The following is a 20,155-nucleotide window of genomic DNA, read 5'->3' as shown; positions in this document are numbered from 1 at the left end:
AGGGTTGGGCCTGAGGAGTGAGACTTCAGGGCCTGTAAAGAGATAAACCGAGTTAATAATTTTTAATATTTACCGCAACATGTTTGTAGTAGAAGATGTTTCAAATGAGCCATTGCTTTCTCTTATCTAAGGCTCCTAAGAGCTTTTTATTGACATTACCATTTGTTATTCTTCATTTAAATATTTAATTCTCATTAAAACATTGGTATGTATCTGATACGTTAAAGAAGTGTCTTTTAGAGGTGGGGGTGATGTGCTATCGGCACCGAGCATGTGCCACTGGGTGTCACCCCATTTTGTTTCCTGTAGTAACTGGCCACCACCGATACTGTGGTTGAAGCATCCCAAGGGGGTCCAGTGTAAAGCTATTAGACATAAGCAGGGAAATTTTTAGAAAGTGTTTTAATCGTTTCACATCCAGACAGAGATTTGAAGATTCTGCTGCTAAAAGTGAGTTACATTTCAGGGGTGTTATTGTTCTCAACCATTACATAGGTACTTAAGAAATGTAAATGATCTACACAGATTACTCATTTTCACTTTATTTTTGGGTGTAACCCAAAGGAGCTTCCTGTCTAAATCTCTTGAAATAGCAATTTTAGTTTTCCAAAGAACAACCCCCCATGCTGCAGGGACAGGCTTCTTCCTGCCTCCCTTCCCCATTTCTCTGACAAACACAGTGGTAAACAGACAGAGGACATTGATCCTTAAACGCACTCAGACTTTCTCCATCCTTATCTCCTTGCCTCCGTTCCTGCCCCGTATCCCCCTTTTCACCCCTACTCTCTTCTCTCTTCTCTTTCTTCTTTTCCTTTTCTCCCTATTATTCATTTCTCTCCTTGACGAAACATTCACTTCATATAGCACAGGACCAAAATCTAGGATGCAGCAAGAGTGCAGTCTTCCCTTTGTTTATCAGAGCCTTAGACACACGGTCATCCCAAGGAATGCAGCATGTTATAATTACCAGGAATGTCATCAGCGTTGAAGGCTTCCTTTCCGCAGGGCCTGGACAAAGAAAAGCTGGGAGGTTGCGTCAGTTAACCAATCACGAATTTTATTATCCAGTTTTCTAGACTTTGCTAATTGCTTATCAGTGTTAATTAGGTTAGCATTTCACCTCAGCTATTCCTTCAGGATCTGACTAACCTATGAAGCAACATGTAAGAGTGTTAAACAGACCATGCCCTAGGTGTCTTATGGTCATCTTCTACTTCTGTGGTCTTAGCCCATGTTTGCTTTGTGTCTTGCAGATGAGCACCTCTACTCTGGAACAGCTTCTGACTTCCTTGGCAAAGACACTGCATTCACAAGATCCCTTGGGATAATGCAGGACAACCATTACATCAGAACTGACATTTCAGAACACTACTGGCTCAATGGTTAGAGAACTTTCTCTTCTGTTTGTTTTGACTTTGGTTTTGGAAAAATGAGAATCTCATTAATAATGTATCCAAAAATGTTTGAGGCAAGCTGATTTAGTACACTTAAGAATATGTTTAAAATGATTTCTCATTAAAATAGACTAATCTCCAGAAAGTGTGTGTGTGTGTGTGTGTGTGTGTATGGCTGATAGTTACTGTTTCCTGTAACCTTGACCTATCTTTGGTACTGGTCTGCTCTAATAAAGATGTCATTTAAAAAAAAGATTTATAATGAGATTTGAGACATTATAATTTTAACACTTTAATTTTAAAGATGAGGAAAGTGTAAATGTAAAATGTTGAGTGATTTGACCAAGGTCTCACACTCTATCAGCTACAGAACTAGGGTTTAAGCTGCCAGTCTGTGTTCCATGTTCTAATTACAAAGCATATTAGCTCTACAGTAAGGAGATGGATAGTAATGCTATTTTTTGTCATATTTTAATTATGACATAAAATTATATATGCTTTAATGATTATATATGCTATGTATAAATTAATTTGCAGGCTCTATTTCTTATCATATATTAGCAGGGATAAATTTAACACTAACTTCTGCTGCTAAAATTGTGTTTGATTTTAGAAATAGCACTCCAAGATTTTAAAATATCAATTTGCCTAATTATTCATAAGTTTAAATATCATATGGTATTTGTGGTTACAAAGCAGATTTTTTTTTAAATCTTTAAGGAATTTATGTGGTTACATCAAGGACTAATATAAAACTATTTAACACACTATCTTACTTTACTCCATCTAAGAAGAAAAATAACATAGTTTATTTAAGCAGTCAGATCACATTTACCAGTTCCAACTAAATTGGTGAATTTACTAGAGAAGTCCAAACCAGAAATTTTCAAGGGGCTATCTTTCTATCTCCGAGTGTTGTTTGAACAGTGACAATATAAACAAAGGGTAAGACACTTTGAAACATTCCTTTTGTTAAAACCTATAATTCCATTTGGTTACCCAGTAAAGTGATTTCCAAACTGGCCCCAAAGAAAAATCTACTAAAAATTAATGGGTTTTGGAATTACTTGATTTGAGAGTAACCTCATAGATTTCGCCTTTTATACATGCTTTTATAAATATTCTTGTGGATTTAAAAATAAACCATAAAATGCATCTTTCTATTTAAGAATGGCAAACATCCCCACATAAAAAGTCAATTAGAAGATAATCTAGTCATTTTTCATCATGACATGTCAATTAAGAAGTCTACATATGTAATTTCTGTCTAAAATGTTATTGTTGTTATTGTTATTGTTATTTGAGTAGAATTTCAAAATAGTTCACCAGCAGCTTCTCAACCTTTTGCATTCTGAATGCTACTCTACCCAATGGATCCACATAGATAGGCAGTGCACAGACACCTTCCGCTGCCTATCTACGTAGGTCCATTGTAAATTGCTAAGCATGGAGTCTCAGGGTAGTGAACAAGGGGGGTGAAAATATTTTTATCTTATTAGTTGGTCTTTTCCTTAGTCTCTTCTTCGTCTTGGTCCCTGTATTTCTTTCAGACAAAACAAATTTTTTGGTCAAAAGTTTTGTGGATACATTATCCTTATCCCTCCACTGAGGGTCCTGCCTGGCTATAGGAGGTGGCCACTTCAAGTTCCATGTCTCTATTGCTGTGAGTCTCAGCTAAGGTCACTGCCACAGACTCCCAGGAGCCTCACCCACCACAGGTCTCTATCAAGTCTTAGAGATGCTCCCCTACCTCCACCATTCATTTTCCTGATCTCTGGCCCTCTCCCCTGTCTCTGCCTACATTTGATCAAGAACACTGTCATGTTCTCCTCCGTATCCACTTTCAAACCCAGTTCTCCACCTACAGCTGTCTTCTGTGACTATTTTATTTCCCTTTGTAAATGAGATTCAAGAATCTTTGCTTAGACCTTCCTTTTGTTTAGCTTTTTTGTGTCTGTGAAGCATAGCCTAGGTATACTGTGCTTTTTGGTTAATACAATGTATGTCCATTTGGATAAGGGCTACTTCACTCAGAATGATATTCCCAAGTTCGATCCATTTCCCACAAAATTTATGATGTGCTTGTTTTTAATAGCTGAGTAGTATTCCACTGTGAAAATGAATCATATTTTCTGTATTTATTCTTTAGTTGAGAGGAATCTGAGTTGTTTCAGTTTCTGGCTAGTAAAAGCTGCTAGGACCATAGTGAATCATGTGTCCTTGTGATATAGTGCACTTGTTTTTGTTTTGTTTTGTTATTTGAATATATGCCTGGGACAGGTATAGGGAGGTTTTCAGGTAGAATTATTCCCAGTTTTCTAGGAACCCAATGGATTAGTTTTACTTTTTAATCAGGAAAATTAGTGTGTGTGTGTGTGTGTGTGTGTGTGTGTGTGTGTGTGTGTGTGTGTGTGTGTGTGTTTCTTAAAGTTGACTAGTCACACACTAAAGACTAACAGACAGTGATGTGGACAGGAGGACCAGTCCATTAAGAAAATGGATCCAAATGAGAAGGAATATAAACGTAAGAAGCAATAGCAGTTAGAAGAATATGAAAATATGCAGCAAAGAAAATGTGAGATGGACAGTATTTGTTGGATAATAGGAGCATAATTTACGTTTAAGAGAGAGGGGGAGAGAGAGAGAGAGAGAGAGAGAGAGAGAGAGAGAGAGAGAGAGAGAGAGAGAGATACAGAGACAGACAGAGATAGAGATAGAGAAATGAGGGTAGTGAAAAAGATATATAATAGAAATTTTCTTAATAATTAAGGAAGCAATCATCCATGAAAATTATTCAAGACAGTGTTTACAGATTAATACTCAAAATGGCCAAAAGACTTTGACTTAACTGGATATTTCTAGATACTCTGTCATTATTACATTGTTGAGCTGCATCAACTTACACACACACACACACACACACACACACACACACACAAAACCTATGCTTTTGGAACATAAATACCTGTTTGTAAATCTTGATTATCACTTATGTAGGAATGTATTAAAATTGTTTAGGCATTCTGAGCTGAATTTGTATCAGGATAACCACAGCTGATATTGTTCCTAAAAATGGGAGAAGTAGGAGGCGTAGAAAGACTAAACCTTTGCTTTTCCCCCACATCCCTTTAACACTTAACCCACTGACCTCCTTTCAGTGAGCTCACCCTGATCTCCACTGTAACATGCGCTGTTTCCTGAAACGTTCATTCCCATCCTTTGTCATTAGGTGGCCTTAAAGTGTTTCTATGGGTTCCCACACTCTCCTCTTAGATTTAAAATTGTTTTATAGGGAAAGGAGAATATCAAATCCTGGCATCGGACATGTGTTAGTGGATTAGCTCAGTGCCACCACAAGACACCTTACAAAAGCAATGTCAGGGAGGAAGAGTCTCTTGTGTCTCACAGTTCAAGGGTGTAGTGCACTGAGGTTGTAGCACATGTGCCATCTGCAGAGAAGAATGCTGCTCTTGCCTGCCTCCTCTGTTCCATTTTCTCCCTCTGGAACTGCAGGCCAAGGAATGAGGTCCTTCACCTTTAAGTGGGCTGACCTCCTTCAGTTAACCTGATTTGTAAAACTCTCACCAGGAGGTCTGGAGGCTTGGGTGCATGCTAGTCCTTTATTCCAACAGGATGATAAACATCATAAGGTCTGGCTTTGGCCCTTTAATGACCCCCCACTTTAATTGCATCTAAAAATCTGTGAGGGAAATTTGTATATCTTGTTTTCCATTTGAACTGCCCCTTGGTGTCAGTTTCCTGGTGTTATCTCTCATAATTTTGTTAACTTCCTTCAGCTATTTACCTTGAACTTATCTTTGATCCCTTCCTCTCCTTCAACTCCTTTATCTAATCTGTTCATAAGCACCTCTATTTCCTTCGAACCTTCTGTTGACCTTGTTCTGTCCAGGGCCACAATCCTCCTGTAACTCTCAAGGCCTCAGGGAGGTTTTATTGTCCCAATTTGATTGTTTACCAACTAATTTCCCTCACTTTCATCTCTCCCTTTGCATTTTTTTTATGTAGCATATATGTTAGCTGTTATCTCGGGCACTTCCACAGTGTAATTTTGTTTAATGGCATAATTTTGAGAAAATTACTATTTGCTTGTTACTCGCAGGAAGACCTTAGAAGCCAGATACTTAGATAGTTAACTAGGCCATTCAGGTAAGACTGAAACTACAATAAATCTGTCCAGCTCTAGATGCTAAACTCTTTCCAGGGAATGCAATACAGGCTTGTTCTGCACAAGCAGGAATCCAGGCTCTTATATTGTCTTCAGACTCAGCTTCCACGCTTGTATATGCTCCATGCGGGGCTAAAAGCACAACAGAGCTGTAGCTCTGGCAGTCAAGTCTACAGCCGATGAGAAAATGAGCATAGATCAGCTGAAGGAGAGGCCAAGGCAGCGTGGGCAGAACTGAGTACTTGTAAGCAGCTCATCAGCCCATTGCAGAGGGAACAGAAAGCCAGAATGAAATGACCCCATCGCTTCCAGAGAGCCATTCAGGCAAGACTTTCTTGGTCCCTGGAAATCAGGCCAGAGCAAAGGAAGTAATTACAAAAATTGAGTAACATTCCTATAATGAGGAGAGAACGGATGGGCAAAGGCAAGATTATGGTTTTGTCAGGGACTATTTTTAGCCTCTGTCATGACAAATGGCCATTTTGTACATGCATTCAGAACATGGCCCAAAGACAAAAACTACAGGGATTTTCTGGCTGGGTTAGGAATGTAAAGGCCAGAACACAGCCAAACTATTCTAATTGATGAAAATGAATGTTAACGTAGAATCTTTTTTTTTTTTAACCTCATCCTTCATAAGTTGAGATGCAATATCCAGAAGGGATATGTTTGGGTCTCCTAGCTTCTTCTAAATTGGAAAGTTGATGCTGTTTTTGTAGTAGTTATGGGCATGAAAGCCACTTCTGGATTTGCCACAGAATGAATAGAAAAAACCATGGGCCTCTCTGTTTAAAACTCAGATGTAAACATTAGCAACCAATGATGATTTAAATTTTATAAAAATTAGTAAAACTCAAACAAAGCTGCCTATGTGCCTCAGTGGTCGATCTCAAGCTCTAGCACTTGAAAAATTTAAATAAGCTTTAACTTTGGTTTTATTCTTTCTAACCACGTGTTAGTATTTCAGTGGAATTATGATCTGCAGGACAACAGATTTTGAAGAATAAAAACAAAAGAAAAATTCTCTCAGTACATAAATGTCATTAAACAAGACTTGCTTAAATTATCACTGCCTATTAATATATGCCCAATATCCTACAATCACATGCTGCAATGTATTTGTGAAGTTTCTTCATTATTTGTGTGACATGTAGATGTGAAACTTGCTGTTGAGGTTCACAAGACTATGTTTGTATTGGAAGAAGTGATGGATAATCAATGTACCAAGGAGTCAGCACAGTATTTAATGTGGCTTCCACTTCTGTACATGTAATAAAGTCAGCACATTGTTTACTTCTTGTGAGCCACAGTAATGATCCTATGTTAAGCTTTGCTTCCTGAGCTTGTTTCTATTTTAGTTCAATTTCCCACCTTTTTATATGTGTACAAGCTAAATCACTTAAAGCCTATTATAACATTTAATTAAATAAAACTTAAAAATGGTAATTTATTGAATATTTGTTATGATTATATATATGCTAACAATTGTTTTTAACATGATGGTTATGAATTTATGGATTTTTTAGGAGGATTAAGCTGCTGACCATCCAGGAAATTTTAAATCCTTAAATTCACACCATGACGTGTCCTGTAATCCATTTGTCAGCAGTGAGAATGAGAATAGCTAGTGTTTCTCCTGTTCAGAATCCCTGTAGGACTGCCCAGCCCCTTTATGACACAAGAACCCTGACTTCTCAGTGCTTGGGTCTTCCTTGAACCTCCCTTCTAAATAACTTATCAGAATACAGAATAATAGAAGAGCAACCTTATGTGCAATTCTAGGTAAAACTCAAGACAGTCTCACTCCCCATTAATATTATATATAATATATATATATATATATATATATATATATATATATATATATATATATATATATATAGAGAGAGAGAGAGAGAGAGAGAGAGAGAGAGAGAGAGAGAAGGGCCCAGGGACAACCCATGTTGGTTACTCAAACAGGGTTGAGTTTTTGTTAGAATGTAAGGGTGGATCTACATAATGTCACCTCTTGGAACACAGAAACAAGTAATGAACCTTGGATGCATGTGTTTTTGTTTTCTTTCTGGAGTAGCTGGGAACTTTTGTTTTAAATTTTCATTTTTACCATATTAGAGGGGAGTTTAATTTAAAGTTTCTGTTGAAACTCTCTGTTGTCTGTAAATTCTCCCACATGGAAAGAGATGCTAAAACAATTAGAAGACAACATAAGGAGAACTCAAAGGCAATTAGAAAAATAACTGTCAATAAAGTATACCGGGGTAGGTATTATGACCCTGTGCAAAAGTGCCTTGTGGCAGAGAGAACCGTGTTATGCTCTGTAGGCTAAGATTTTGTCATCTTCAGTTGGCAGTGCCTCGTGGTGTCATGCTAGAAGTTCAGTTCTTAAAAGGCATAGTTTCAAACTCTGTCCCTAATAGGGCATATGTTTTAAATGCCAGGAGGAGGGGAGTTTGCTATAATAAAGCCCAGGTGTCTATTGCTATGGGTTTGAATTGTTGAATTCAACAAACATGCACTAATTAAATGATAGCTATTTTTGTCCCAAATTGGCAGCCAATCAGGAAAGAATTTCTATCACAAAATGCTAACAACACTTTTCTAAGACAAGACGTTGGTAGAATCTGAAAAGGACATGCACTATTCTCAAAACTTGTATGTATTTTTAGCTTGTAACTATGTTTGTTGTTTAAATCACAGAACAGAGCACTATTTGATTTTTCACTCTTCTCTTCCGTAATTAGATTTCTTCATATAATAAACAGTTGGCTTTGACTTTCCCTCAGAAATAACTTTCTTTCAAGACTTGTGAAAGTGCCACACTCAGTGACTGAATAATGCTGTCATGGATGTTGCTTGCTCTATGTTATCTAACAGTTAAAAGATCAGCTCTTGCAACAGGATGGTAACTTCTGCCGTCCAAGTCATGCAGAATTTCTGAAACCTTGGCTGCTGTAACACTCTAGCTCTCTGTTACGTCAGGGGGTGCATGTTTTCACTTTCAAAAACGTTGCCCTGTGTATGTCTGCAGCACCGCCTCAGCATGTCCCATATGCCTTTTCTCTCCTCACACCCTGTATATTCTGCTCCTTACATCCTATCAGTTGATGCAAATAAAGGGAAGATCAGTCAGCATAGATCATCTCCAGTGACCATTCTGTTTATTCTTCATCTGATTACCTTATAAAAACATATACATTCATTTAGTTAATTGGTTTGGTTTATTTTTGAGACACGGGTTCTTTGTATAACAAAGCCCTGGCTGTCCTGGAACTCACTCTGTAGACCAATCTGGCTTTGAACTCCTAGTCCTGTCTTCCACCCATATGCTGGAATTAAAGGGGTTTGCCATGATGCCTCTCTTAGCTGTCTATTTAATGCTAGAGGGGCTCATTCCATAGACGAACTAGCCTAGGATGTACAATGTGGGCTAAGCTTGCTCTGAACTCATAGCAATCCTTCTGTGCCATCATTCAAAGTTCTTAGATTGAGTAACCACATGCAGCTTGAAGGATATTTTATAAACAATTTCTGCCTTTCATGTGGTCTGATTATTTCAGACTTTCCTTGTTTAAATTATGAAGTCCTCATTTTTGTCTGAAGAAAAGATTTAAAATTTTTAGTCTTATTTGGGTTTCGTTGTTGTTGTTTGTTTATTTTGTTTTGTTGTGAGATAGGTTCCCACTATGTAGCTCTAGCTCTCTTGGAAATTACTATGTAGATCTTACTGGCCCTAAACTCACAGAGTTCCCCCTGTCTCTTTTCATTTCTACCCTACACCTCCCACACTTGACTGCTAGGGTTCAAGGCATATGCTCCCATACCTGACAAGAATGTGACTTTTGTATCACTGTAGAAATGATTTTAAGTTTTCATTGTAAATGTATATTAGTAAGGTAGACACATGGTACAGCAATAATGATCACTCAGTGTTCTCCCAGAGGATCTGGATTCTAATCCCAGCACAAACATAGCTCACAAGCGAAGGTAACTCTAGCCTTACGGACTCTGAGGACCTTTCCTGGGTCTGTGGGCAATACACAGGCAAGTGATGCACAGATATACATGCTTTCAAAATTCCATGCACATAATAGAAGAGGATATCATAGAGTAGAAGAGAATGATAAACTTAAAATTAAGAAATAAACTTATGTCTGTTACCTAGATCCAAACATATACCCACATTTCATGAGTCATGATGATGAACATGTAACTTTTATTGCTTTCATATTTAAGTGCTACAATCTATTATGTGCACATTAAAGTCTGTTTTAGGTTCCTGTATTTGTCTAAAAGAAGAGGGCCAATTGTATCCCTATGGTTTCTAAATAATTTATCTTGGCCTCCTTTAAGCTCACCCTATGTACTAAAGATTTACGTATTCATTCCTTGCTCTCTCTCATCCAGCCATACATTTTCATCACTGGCCAATCTTTCCCTATCTACAAAGTGCTCATATCCATGTCAGTGACTCATAAATTCAGATGATTAAAAGCATCTTTTTTTTTCTGTTAATGCCCACATAGCTCAAGTATGACTGTAGATTTTCATCAGGCTTTGCAGAATTGCATTAGAGACTGTTAAGACATTTTGTATAGTACTACCCATCATGTTTTATGTCTGAAGGAATGTTATCAACTTTCCACAGTGATGCTACTCTAAGGTAACTGCAGCATCAGAACTGGTTTGCTTCAGCATTTTGTTACGTATGCAAATATATGCAAATGTTTACCTACTATAAATGAAAACTGAACCCAGTTCTTATTGGTTAACTATTAATTGATCCTAATGCTTCTTCTCATGAATACTAATGATTTCATTAAATCAGTGAAGACCTAGTCACACGTACAGAAAACAATTATGATACTTCCTAGTGTCTGTTTGTTATTTGTTAGTTTGAAGCAGGGTTTCCTGTAATTCATGCTGGCTTCAACCTTGCTACTTAGACAGTGATGATCTTGATGTCCTCTTGCTCCTGCTGTCATTAGAGATGCCCTCTAGGGCACTTAACTCTGATAGTTCTTTTTAAGAAGAGGCCTTTCATCCAGTGAAGGCTCCTTTTCCCAGTGTTGGGGAATGCCAAGGCACTGAGGTGGAAGTGGGTGGTTGGAAGTAGGATCATCTTCATGGAAGCAAAAGTAGGATGAGGGGATAGGAGTGGGGGGGATAACATTTGAAATGCAAATACAGAGAATATGCAATAAATTGATGAAAAGAAAACATTTAAATAATAAGTCAAAAGAGTTTGTTAGTAAGAATAATTGTTTTTCTTTTCTCCAAACAAAACTCCTGAGTAGAACTGTGATTGATCCTTGCCAATTTAAGATACCTTGAAAAATAAACGTTTTTCAAATCGCATGTGCTTTTCTAAAAATGACTTCCAGGTATTTTTTTGGGTCTTAACCAAAGTTGGATTATGAGGACTATAGGAGGGCATTGTGAAATAAATGGAATAAAGACAAGAATATTGTTCATCCATTGCTCTGCTCTTATTCTTAGGGTATAAGAGATGGAACAGGAAAGTAAGGGCTGGACAGAGAAGGCTAGGCTGATAGTAACAAGAGTATTCATTATTTTATTTCTCTGTCTCTGTCTCTCTGTCTCCCTCTGTCTGTCTGTCTCTGTCTGTCTGTCTGTCTGTCTGTCTGTCTCTCTCTCTCTCTCTCTCTCTCTTTCTCTCTCTCTCAGGAGGGCACATGTTTTGGTTGTTTCATTTGAGAAAGGATCTCAAGTAGCGAAGGTTTGTCTTGAACTCTTGACCCATGAGATTAAGATGTGTACAAGCATGACTTTTGAAGGAGGCTACTGTGAAGCTTCATTTATGGGACCTTGGTCAATTGCCATTCATTTTCTGTGACATGATTCTTTCAAAACTCTTGAGATGTATAAAAAATCAAATCCTTGGTCAGAAATCATCAAGAATACTGTGATGCTTTATGGTCTTTCTTTTGAATATTTAGTGCCTTGTGATTCCTGCAGATTGCTTATATAGTCTATTGAACACAACTGGTTCTCAGAGAGCCATGTCTATGTTCGCTTTTACCTCAAACATCATTTCTAAACCAAACACAGACCTGTTATCAGGTTGATTTATAGTTACACAATAAGACAGCTTGAAATGCCCAATTCTTTCTAATAAAGGCATTAGGAAACTTTATCAGACCTAGATGTGGCACAAAGGGGTTTCTCCCTCTTGTGATTTAAATACTTTGTACCTAGCTATATATGAAAGATACCTTTCTAGGTCAGGACAGGCAGCCTTTGTTAACTTCGAATAACTCTATGTCATTACTACAAGGACGTGCTATGCTCAGGTTTCCTAAACTCAGTGTTCTCAGGACCATGGCAGCCACTCTCATCCCTGTCTCCATCACATTGATCTCTGCCCTCGTTTGTGATGTTTGTGATACTCGTGATGGGTCCCAGACCTAAAACAAGCTGTGAAACTGCTTTACCACTCAGAGGTCTCCAGTCCTTTTTGTATTTTCTAATTTGGAGATAGAATCTCTCTAAATTACATAGGTAAGCTTTGAACTCTCTACGTGGGCCTTGTACCTGTGACCTGGTATTAAAAGTATCTGCTTTTGTGGCAAGCTCTGACATATGTTTGCTGAATGTTTGGCACTGCCAGCTGCTAAGTGCTTTAGTGTGTACTAATTCACTAGTAGACACTGTTTAATACCAGGAGACAAACAACATTAGCAGCCCCATATTATGTATAAGAAATATGTGGCATAAATAGCTTCTTGGACTTTTCACTAAGATCATATCGCCCAAGGTCACCTTTAAAATCGCCCAAGGTCACCTTTAAAATATAAACTCAGGAAAAGTATCTCTAGAGATAACAGAGTCAGTACTGGTCATTTTATAATACATCTGGTGATCACACAGTGAAATAAAAAATATCACACTTATCATAATTAGTGAGATGGACAGGTTGTCCCAAGTTCCTTACAAATCATAGTCATTAAAAACTCAGTCTCATTATAAAGAGAATATGCAATCAGAATCTTTAGATAGAAAACAATTCTCAAGTCATCTGCGTAACATTTCGATCAACAGTGGACCATTTATTTTCTGTGTGGAATAAGATCTCACAAGATGCTATTGCCTAGTGACATCATGGCCAGTTATGTTCCTGTAATTATGTTCTATAATGTTTGGATAGTAACGATAAGATCATCAGATAATTATTTCTCAGGATATATCCCTGTGGTTATATGGTCTGTGACTGACTTAGCTGAAGTCACTAAAAGCTGTATTCTCCAACACTTTGTCACCCATTCCAGGGACTCCTCACAAACTTGGTCCCTAGCTTTTTGTGGTACCACATGCTCCAGCCCATTGCCATGTTTCTCTGCACACCTAATGTCCTACATTCATCTCTCAAACCACTTTTTCAAAACTCTGTTAATTGATGCGTAATAGTCGCAAAGACCATGCTGCCTGGATTGTCTTATTGTGTTAAATTGTAACTGTCCTTCTTTTCATACAGGAGCAAAATTTATTGGAACATTTCCCATCCCAGACACCTATAATCCAGATGATGATAAAATATATTTCTTCTTTCGGGAATCATCTCAGGAAGGCAGTACTTCTGACAGAAGCATTCTTTCAAGGGTTGGAAGAGTTTGTAAGGCAAGATTCACTCATTTTTCTTAAAAATTATGTCTATATGCATAAAGTAAAAGTAATTCTTCTTAATGGATGACGGACTGGCGACCATCCATTATTGATAAAGTTGTAAGATGATTTTTACACTATTATATATAATTACATGTAATATGTATATGTGTAATTTTGGAGATGAAATTGTAAAAAAGCAAAGGTAAATTGTTCTCAAATATCGAATGTTATTTTTAGGGCATGGTCTGCCTCCTTGCTCTTGCATTGGCACTCTTGCTCTGATGTTCTGTTACTTACTGCTCTTTCCAGGAATAGCACACACTGTCCTGGTTCCCAGAGGAACAGCGTTTTCATGTAGTGTTAAAAGTCTTATCTTAAAAAGGAATACTCAGAGTAGCTTAAACACTAACAAAATCATGTCTCTGTCTTTTTATTAATGCACATCACATATATAACAGCCATGTATTTTGTTGGGGACAACTTGGTTTGAAATATAGCTTATATCTTACAATATTAAATACATTCTATACAATTAAATTAGACTAATATCTAAGAGAAAAATAAAGAAAGATAAACTGTTTATTTTCAAGAATACTGAAACTAGTTTTGAACACTGCCATCTAATATAAATTATAGTAACTAAATTAAGAGCTTGAGAAACTTACATTTTGTTCCATCAAGGCTTTTAGTGACTTGACTGCAGTCTTTATGGAACAGGGACAGCACTGGAGCCAAGCCTTGATTTCTGAATGCATGTGTGCTTCCTGAATTCATCTCTGCTTACAGAAGTTTCCTGAGAAGGAATAAATCAATTACTATGAGCAAGAGCTGTTACGTTAATAAATACCTTCTGCGGGAAATTTTTCTTTGGTCTTAAACAAACTTTAAGTAAGCCTGTCACATTTTGTTTCAGTCGGTGCCCTAGGGCTCCTGAACACTTCCAGGGGCAGATACACAAACCATCACCACACATAAAATGGCTAATGACAGCGTGTCTTCTCAATGAAGCTGACTTGTGAGCCCGGACCATGCTTTACTTCCTGTCCTGGCCAATAATGCTTTCCTCTCACTGATCCTCTTCCGCCCACAGGGGACAGAATCTCTGAGAAGCATCCTCATTGTCCCAGAACCCAAGGATATATAGTGTTTTTAAAAAATTCTCCTGCTAGTGAAAATGGCTATGCCCGGAGTATGTCTGGTGCGTTAGTGTATGGAAGCATGCGACATGGCAAGGGTATGCCGACCCAGAAAGCTATGCAGTAGACTGACCCTTTCTAATAAGTGAAATCTATTCAGAATGTCAAAAGGAGTTTACAAGGAGTAGTAGATTTCATGAGTCATTTCGAAGAATGCATAGGACAAGTGCGCTGTTTGTGTAGAATTTCAATGAGTATAAACCGTTTGATGGAGTTGTATCTGTAATAAAGTAATGGTTTTATTCTGGTGTAAGTGAAACTTAAAGGTAGATGAATGGCTTAACATTTGTCACAGTTATGAATTTCTATACAGAAACCATATAAACAGGTAAGTCTTTAAGCTCTGATCAAACTCCTGAAATATTGAAAATGCAAAGATTATGCAATAAATAAGTTTTTACAAATTAGAATGTCTCCGAGACGACAAAATAAAACTGCCATCTTATTAAGCTAACAGACTGTGGAATCAAATAGGGACATGCAATGCGTGAGTCTGACTGAACAAAACAGACTTTTCACTCTGTCTTGTCTCTTAGCCATTCTTTAACTGAGTGGCATCGTAAAACTGCTCACTATATCTATGCGAGTCAGTGGTTCATAATGTCTGGTTCTAAATGCGCTCTTTGCAATTTACATATAGTCTATTCAGCTCATGCTCCCTGTGACTTTAGATGTTGTTTTAATGTAAATCAATCTGGCATTATTTGTAATTTATTCTTTCTGGCTTATTTCTCTTACCTCCAAAATATCATCTTAATATATCATCTCCCTATTTTTTGTCGAGTAATATCAAGGAGCATATCCTTATAATGAGAGAAAACTGAGTTTGATAATTATAAGAAAATAGCAAAGATGGAAGGTTTCCTAGTTGGCGGAATGGAGAGTAAGCTGTTGACGTCATTCTGACTTTACCAGGTTGTGTTCTGATAGCACAAGGGCCCTTCATGCTGCCTGTTCTGCTCACGTTTTCCCACAGTCCAAATTTCTAGTTCTTACTGCTATTGTTTGCTTTTTTTCTGACCAATCCTTTGGCGTGAAGAGGAGCTGTTTACAGTGTAAGAATTTCATGCCACTTCTGTTATGAAACATAAGAAATGGTGTTATATTGAGCTGAATAATTCGTTTTTTTTTCTTATGTAACATGAAGGTATTGGTAAGAGGTGTCTAGAACATACTCTCACATATGCATATGCATACCCACATCCACACATGCGCACCCACACATGGACACGCACGCACTCGAGATTAAACATTATTCAAGTGAGAATCTAATATGTGCAATACTGTGATATTTTCATGTATTATCCTAGACCATTTCACCAACAGCAACAGACTATGCCTTCCCTAAAACACAAACTACAGTGCCTATTCTAATTTGCTGTCCTTCTATAAAAGTAAGATTTAAAGTACACCAAGGGTATATTACTAATAAAATATGACATAAATGGGAGATATGATGAGTTGCTATCAGTGAAGTTTGAAGACATCAGATGAAGGGAATGATTGCAATGAATCATAGAATGTAAACAGGGTTAGCCTATGTGGGGGATAGAGGACAGGCATTCCATGCAGCATTTGTCAGGGTAGATTCTGTTCACAGAATGCTGAAATCTTAGAACAAAAATTCAAGGCATGTGTCAGCAAAGAATGTTGTAAATTAGGTTATTAGAAGTCTTGTCTTCATATTAGCAAATAAAAACACTATTCTGTAGGCAATAGTGAATTATTCAATACAATTTGAGGTATAGAGGGAAAAGGTAGATATATTAGGTACCACTAGAAGAATGCATCTGGATTGAGAAATTCTTGTGATTAGGAAGCCTGTCATATCCGACATAGTAGAAATAAATACATGGAGTTGTATTCAGAAGACATTTAAAAAAAATCTATTTATACACATCTGAGGTACAAATAATTATCATTATTTTTATTGGTAGAGCAATACAGGCCAGGTCAATCTGTGACCATGGTCATACTCACATCTGCAATATTTAATGCAGTAGTTACATGCTGTTATATTGAAATATGACTATCAAGATCAAGAACCGAATTTACAATATATTTTAATGGTTTCCTTGTTCCTATTCCTGCAATGATATTGACCTTATATAATACATGTCTCAGAGGCAACATTATTTCAGAAGACATTTGACATACCTAGAAGCACTCCTATATTTTTGGTAACTGAAATTTAAAAATAAAAGGTGTGGATCTGGAAAGTATTACCATATTAAGCATGAACCCAAGGAACTGTAGAATCTGGATTTTTGACATTGAAAGCCACTGTTGGCTCTTGAGTCATAAAAGTTCCTGAAATTGTTTAGAAAAATGTGTATATTGTGTGTGTGTGTGTGTGTGTGAGAGAGAGAGAGAGAGAGAAAGAGAGAGAGAGAGACAGAGAGACAGAGAGACAGAGAGACAGAGAGACAGAGAGAGACAGAGAAAGACAGAGAGAGAGAGTGAGTTGTGGTATTATGGGAAGGAGAATTATCACCAGGCAAGGTAATGATAATAAAACATCTGTTGCTATCGGTGGACAGATATCTATAATCCTAGTATTTGGGAACAAATAAAACGTAACAGAGAGTTAGGATAGAGTAAGTAGACTGAGTAAAAGGCAGAGAAAGGAAGGAAGGAAGGAAGGAAGGAAGGAAGGGAGGTAGGGAGGGAGGGAGGGAGAAAGGAAGGAAGGAAAAACAAGAAAATCAATGATTTTAGAATAATATTACAGTCCCAAACTTCAGATATAATAAAGACTTAAAAGCCAGGTTTGACAAGCAGCAAATAACCAATATTCTTTGCCTGGGGGATATAAATATTCACTCTGATATATACCTTATATTCCTTTGTAACTTTCTCCATGTTTAATCTACACAATGTAGATACACACATCTTCCATGACTATTGTATCAAAGAAATGTAAGGCTTAAGTGAGAGTATTTGGATTTACCTGTGATAACTAATAATCAGGAAGATATTGATACGTGATAGATTTCTGGGTATGAACCCTTAATTGTATGATGTAGGAGACTAACTACTACATGTGAGAATGAAAACCTTACTTTTGTATATAATATATATATATATATATATATATACATATATATATATATATATATATATATATATATATAGAGAGAGAGAGAGAGAGACTTTTAGATCGACTTTAACTATTGAAACTTCTTTACCTGCTGAAGAAGGTGGCAGTAGTATCAACTGGGTTAACTACCAAGTTGTATAGGTAACAAATAAAATTGTCTTATGTTTCCATGTGTTTTGTTGAATTGGACAAAGTATTTCACCTTGGAGGCTACTGTGTAATGTACACTAATTTCAAACTCTTCCTTCTGGGTTTCAGACATGCATCATCATGTGCAGCTGACATTGTACCTCATTATAAGTGTAGAAGTTACTGTTATTTTGTTTTCATTAAGAAAAGAGGATTTGTTTTGTTATTATGACAGCAGATACTCACAGAAACCCGAAGGTCATTGATTCTGAAGAGCTGGAATTACAGGAAGCTATGTGACATGCTACCTGAGATGGGTGTTGGTAATTAACTGTGGTCCTTTGGAAGAATTTTTTTTATAGATTGTACACTATTTAGATGGATGCTCGTGGTGGTGAGGAATTACACTCAATGAAAAGTCACAGCAGCATGAAATAAATGATGAAAAGATTTCTGTCTATTTACTTGGAAATTTAGCACTTTCAGATCCCACTGTATCCATGTAACCTCCCCCACTGTGTGTTTGTGTGTGTGTGTGTGTGTGTGTGTGTGTGTGTGTGTGTGTGTGTGTGTGTGTGATTAAAGTCCCTTTAGTGGAGTTAGCTCTCAGCTTTGCACCTCAAGGCTGTTTTGATTACTAGTGGATTCCCTTCATTTTTGGAAGCATTGTGGCAGGCTTACTTATACAGCTCACTCTAAGTTCCAGCTGCAGGCCATGCCAGTTTTTCTTTTGTTTTGAGCATTTCCTTTTGTCTATGCCAGGAATTCAATTTGGATGGCCCTGACACATAACTTGCCTAGGGGTCTCATTAATAGCTGTTTGCTTCAATTCCACTTGCTTTGTCTGTTTTGATATATGGCCCTATTTGGACAATCACTGCCTTTGAAGATTTGTGTTTTTAGCCTGATGACACTTTCTGTATTTATTGATCTCCTTTGAGCTGTGGTTTTTCTGCTTACTTTCAGTGTGTCACTTGCAACTTAAGTGAGAGATTTAGTGCCCCCAGTCACAGATGTGATTTGCCTGTACTTCCGTCTGTTTTCCTGTCACAGAAATTCCTGGGAGTGGATTTATAATGTTTGCTGAAGCATTTAAAGCAAAAATTAGCGAGCCTTGATACTACCCACAAGCATGCCTTTGTTTACCCAACTTAATCTGCTAGTGCTTAGATACTAAATTCGTTAGCATAATTGATTACCTATGTCCTGTGTCTCTATGATCTGGGTTTTGGAAATAGTTAGAGAAACAGGTTTTCCCCATTTTCACTGATGTTCTCAAAAAAGAAAAAAAAAAAAAAAGACAAGCAGCTTCCTGTAAGTATTACTTAAGAAACAAATTAACAAACTAAAAAACTATAAAAACTTATCCCTGAAACTCTTTGTAGACATTTTTATGGCTGTGAAGCTCCCCCAAGTGCATCTGACTGCAGTCAGAACAAGGTATAGATAGAACTCTCAGGTCCTTCAGCACCATTCCTGCCTGGACGCTGCCATGCTTCCTGCCATGATAATGATGATATCTCAGACCTTGTAATCCAGGCATATGTTGTCCCTTAAAAGAGTTGTCTTAGTCATGGAATCTTTTCACAATGCAAACCTTAAGGCACCCAACTACTAACAATTGACAGATGAGATTCCTTAAAAGAAAGAGCAAAAACATATATGCATAGATCATTAATAAAAGGGGCAGGGAAAAAAACTGAACCCAAGCATCTATATACATGCTTTCCAAGAATTCTGCCTACTTGGTACATCTCCATCCCTTAAACATAGGATTTCAATATGTTCTCAGAGCTTTGGCAATTTTATCTATCCTAATTACAATTTAAAATCACTTAATTTCCCTACATATTTGTTTTACAATAAAGAGGTGAAAATTACAAGAAAAGGGGCTGATTGATCCATAAAAGTTATAGCAAACAAAGATTAAACCATATTTACCATATGAACCCTGTGACCCACAAGATCGCAAGACACACTCATAGAAGCTCACATGTGATGACCTTGAACATCTTTACATGTCTGTTTAATATTTATATGATCCTAAGTTTGCTTGCACAGAAGAAATATGTTTTATCCGTTAGGATGTATTGTGACTGATCTATTCATTACTAGGTCATAACAGTTCATAACATGTCCAACAAACCCAAGCAAGCGACTAAACAGGAGCATTCTCATTGGGTACCATCTAGATGGAGCGCAAGAGGTCAGGTTTATTTACCTTTACCTCTTTGTTTCTCTCATGTGCATCTTTGTGTAGAGGAACTCACTACAAGGAGCCTGTGATAACTAAAGTGGGGGCACACAAAACTGACTGGTAACCACATGATGCTGATTCTGACATCCCAATAATAAATCCTTTGTGTTAATGAGACTGTTGACTTCTTTAGAACTTCACAAAAGTAAGCAAAGATGTGGCCTACTAATAAGAGTGATTATCTTCTTTCAGTCCTTTTCTGGGCTTAATGTTCTCAGAGGGGACTCTGTGGATTTGCAAACAAACATACAGGTGAAGAGCTGGACAACA

The 20,155-nt window shown here is 37.3% G+C and overlaps 1 protein-coding gene across 1 annotated transcript in view; it reads left to right on the top strand.

Annotated features, from left to right (window-relative positions):
• The window catches only part of SEMA3D (semaphorin 3D), a gene marked incomplete at both ends in the record, with an annotated part of 107,155 nt that overhangs the window by 49,065 nt on the left and 37,935 nt on the right, over positions 1-20,155 (top strand). Inside the window, 2 exons of the mRNA XM_080936271.1 lie at positions 1,254-1,382; positions 13,073-13,215. Of these exons, the coding sequence (XP_080792397.1) occupies positions 1,254-1,382; positions 13,073-13,215 (272 nt within the window). The remainder of the gene's footprint in view (positions 1-1,253; positions 1,383-13,072; positions 13,216-20,155) is intronic.

Source organism: Micromys minutus, assembly GCF_963924665.1.
Source record: "Micromys minutus genome assembly, chromosome: 23".
NCBI lineage: Eukaryota > Metazoa > Chordata > Mammalia > Rodentia > Muridae > Micromys > Micromys minutus.
This window is presented reverse-complemented; position numbering and strand designations above follow the sequence as displayed.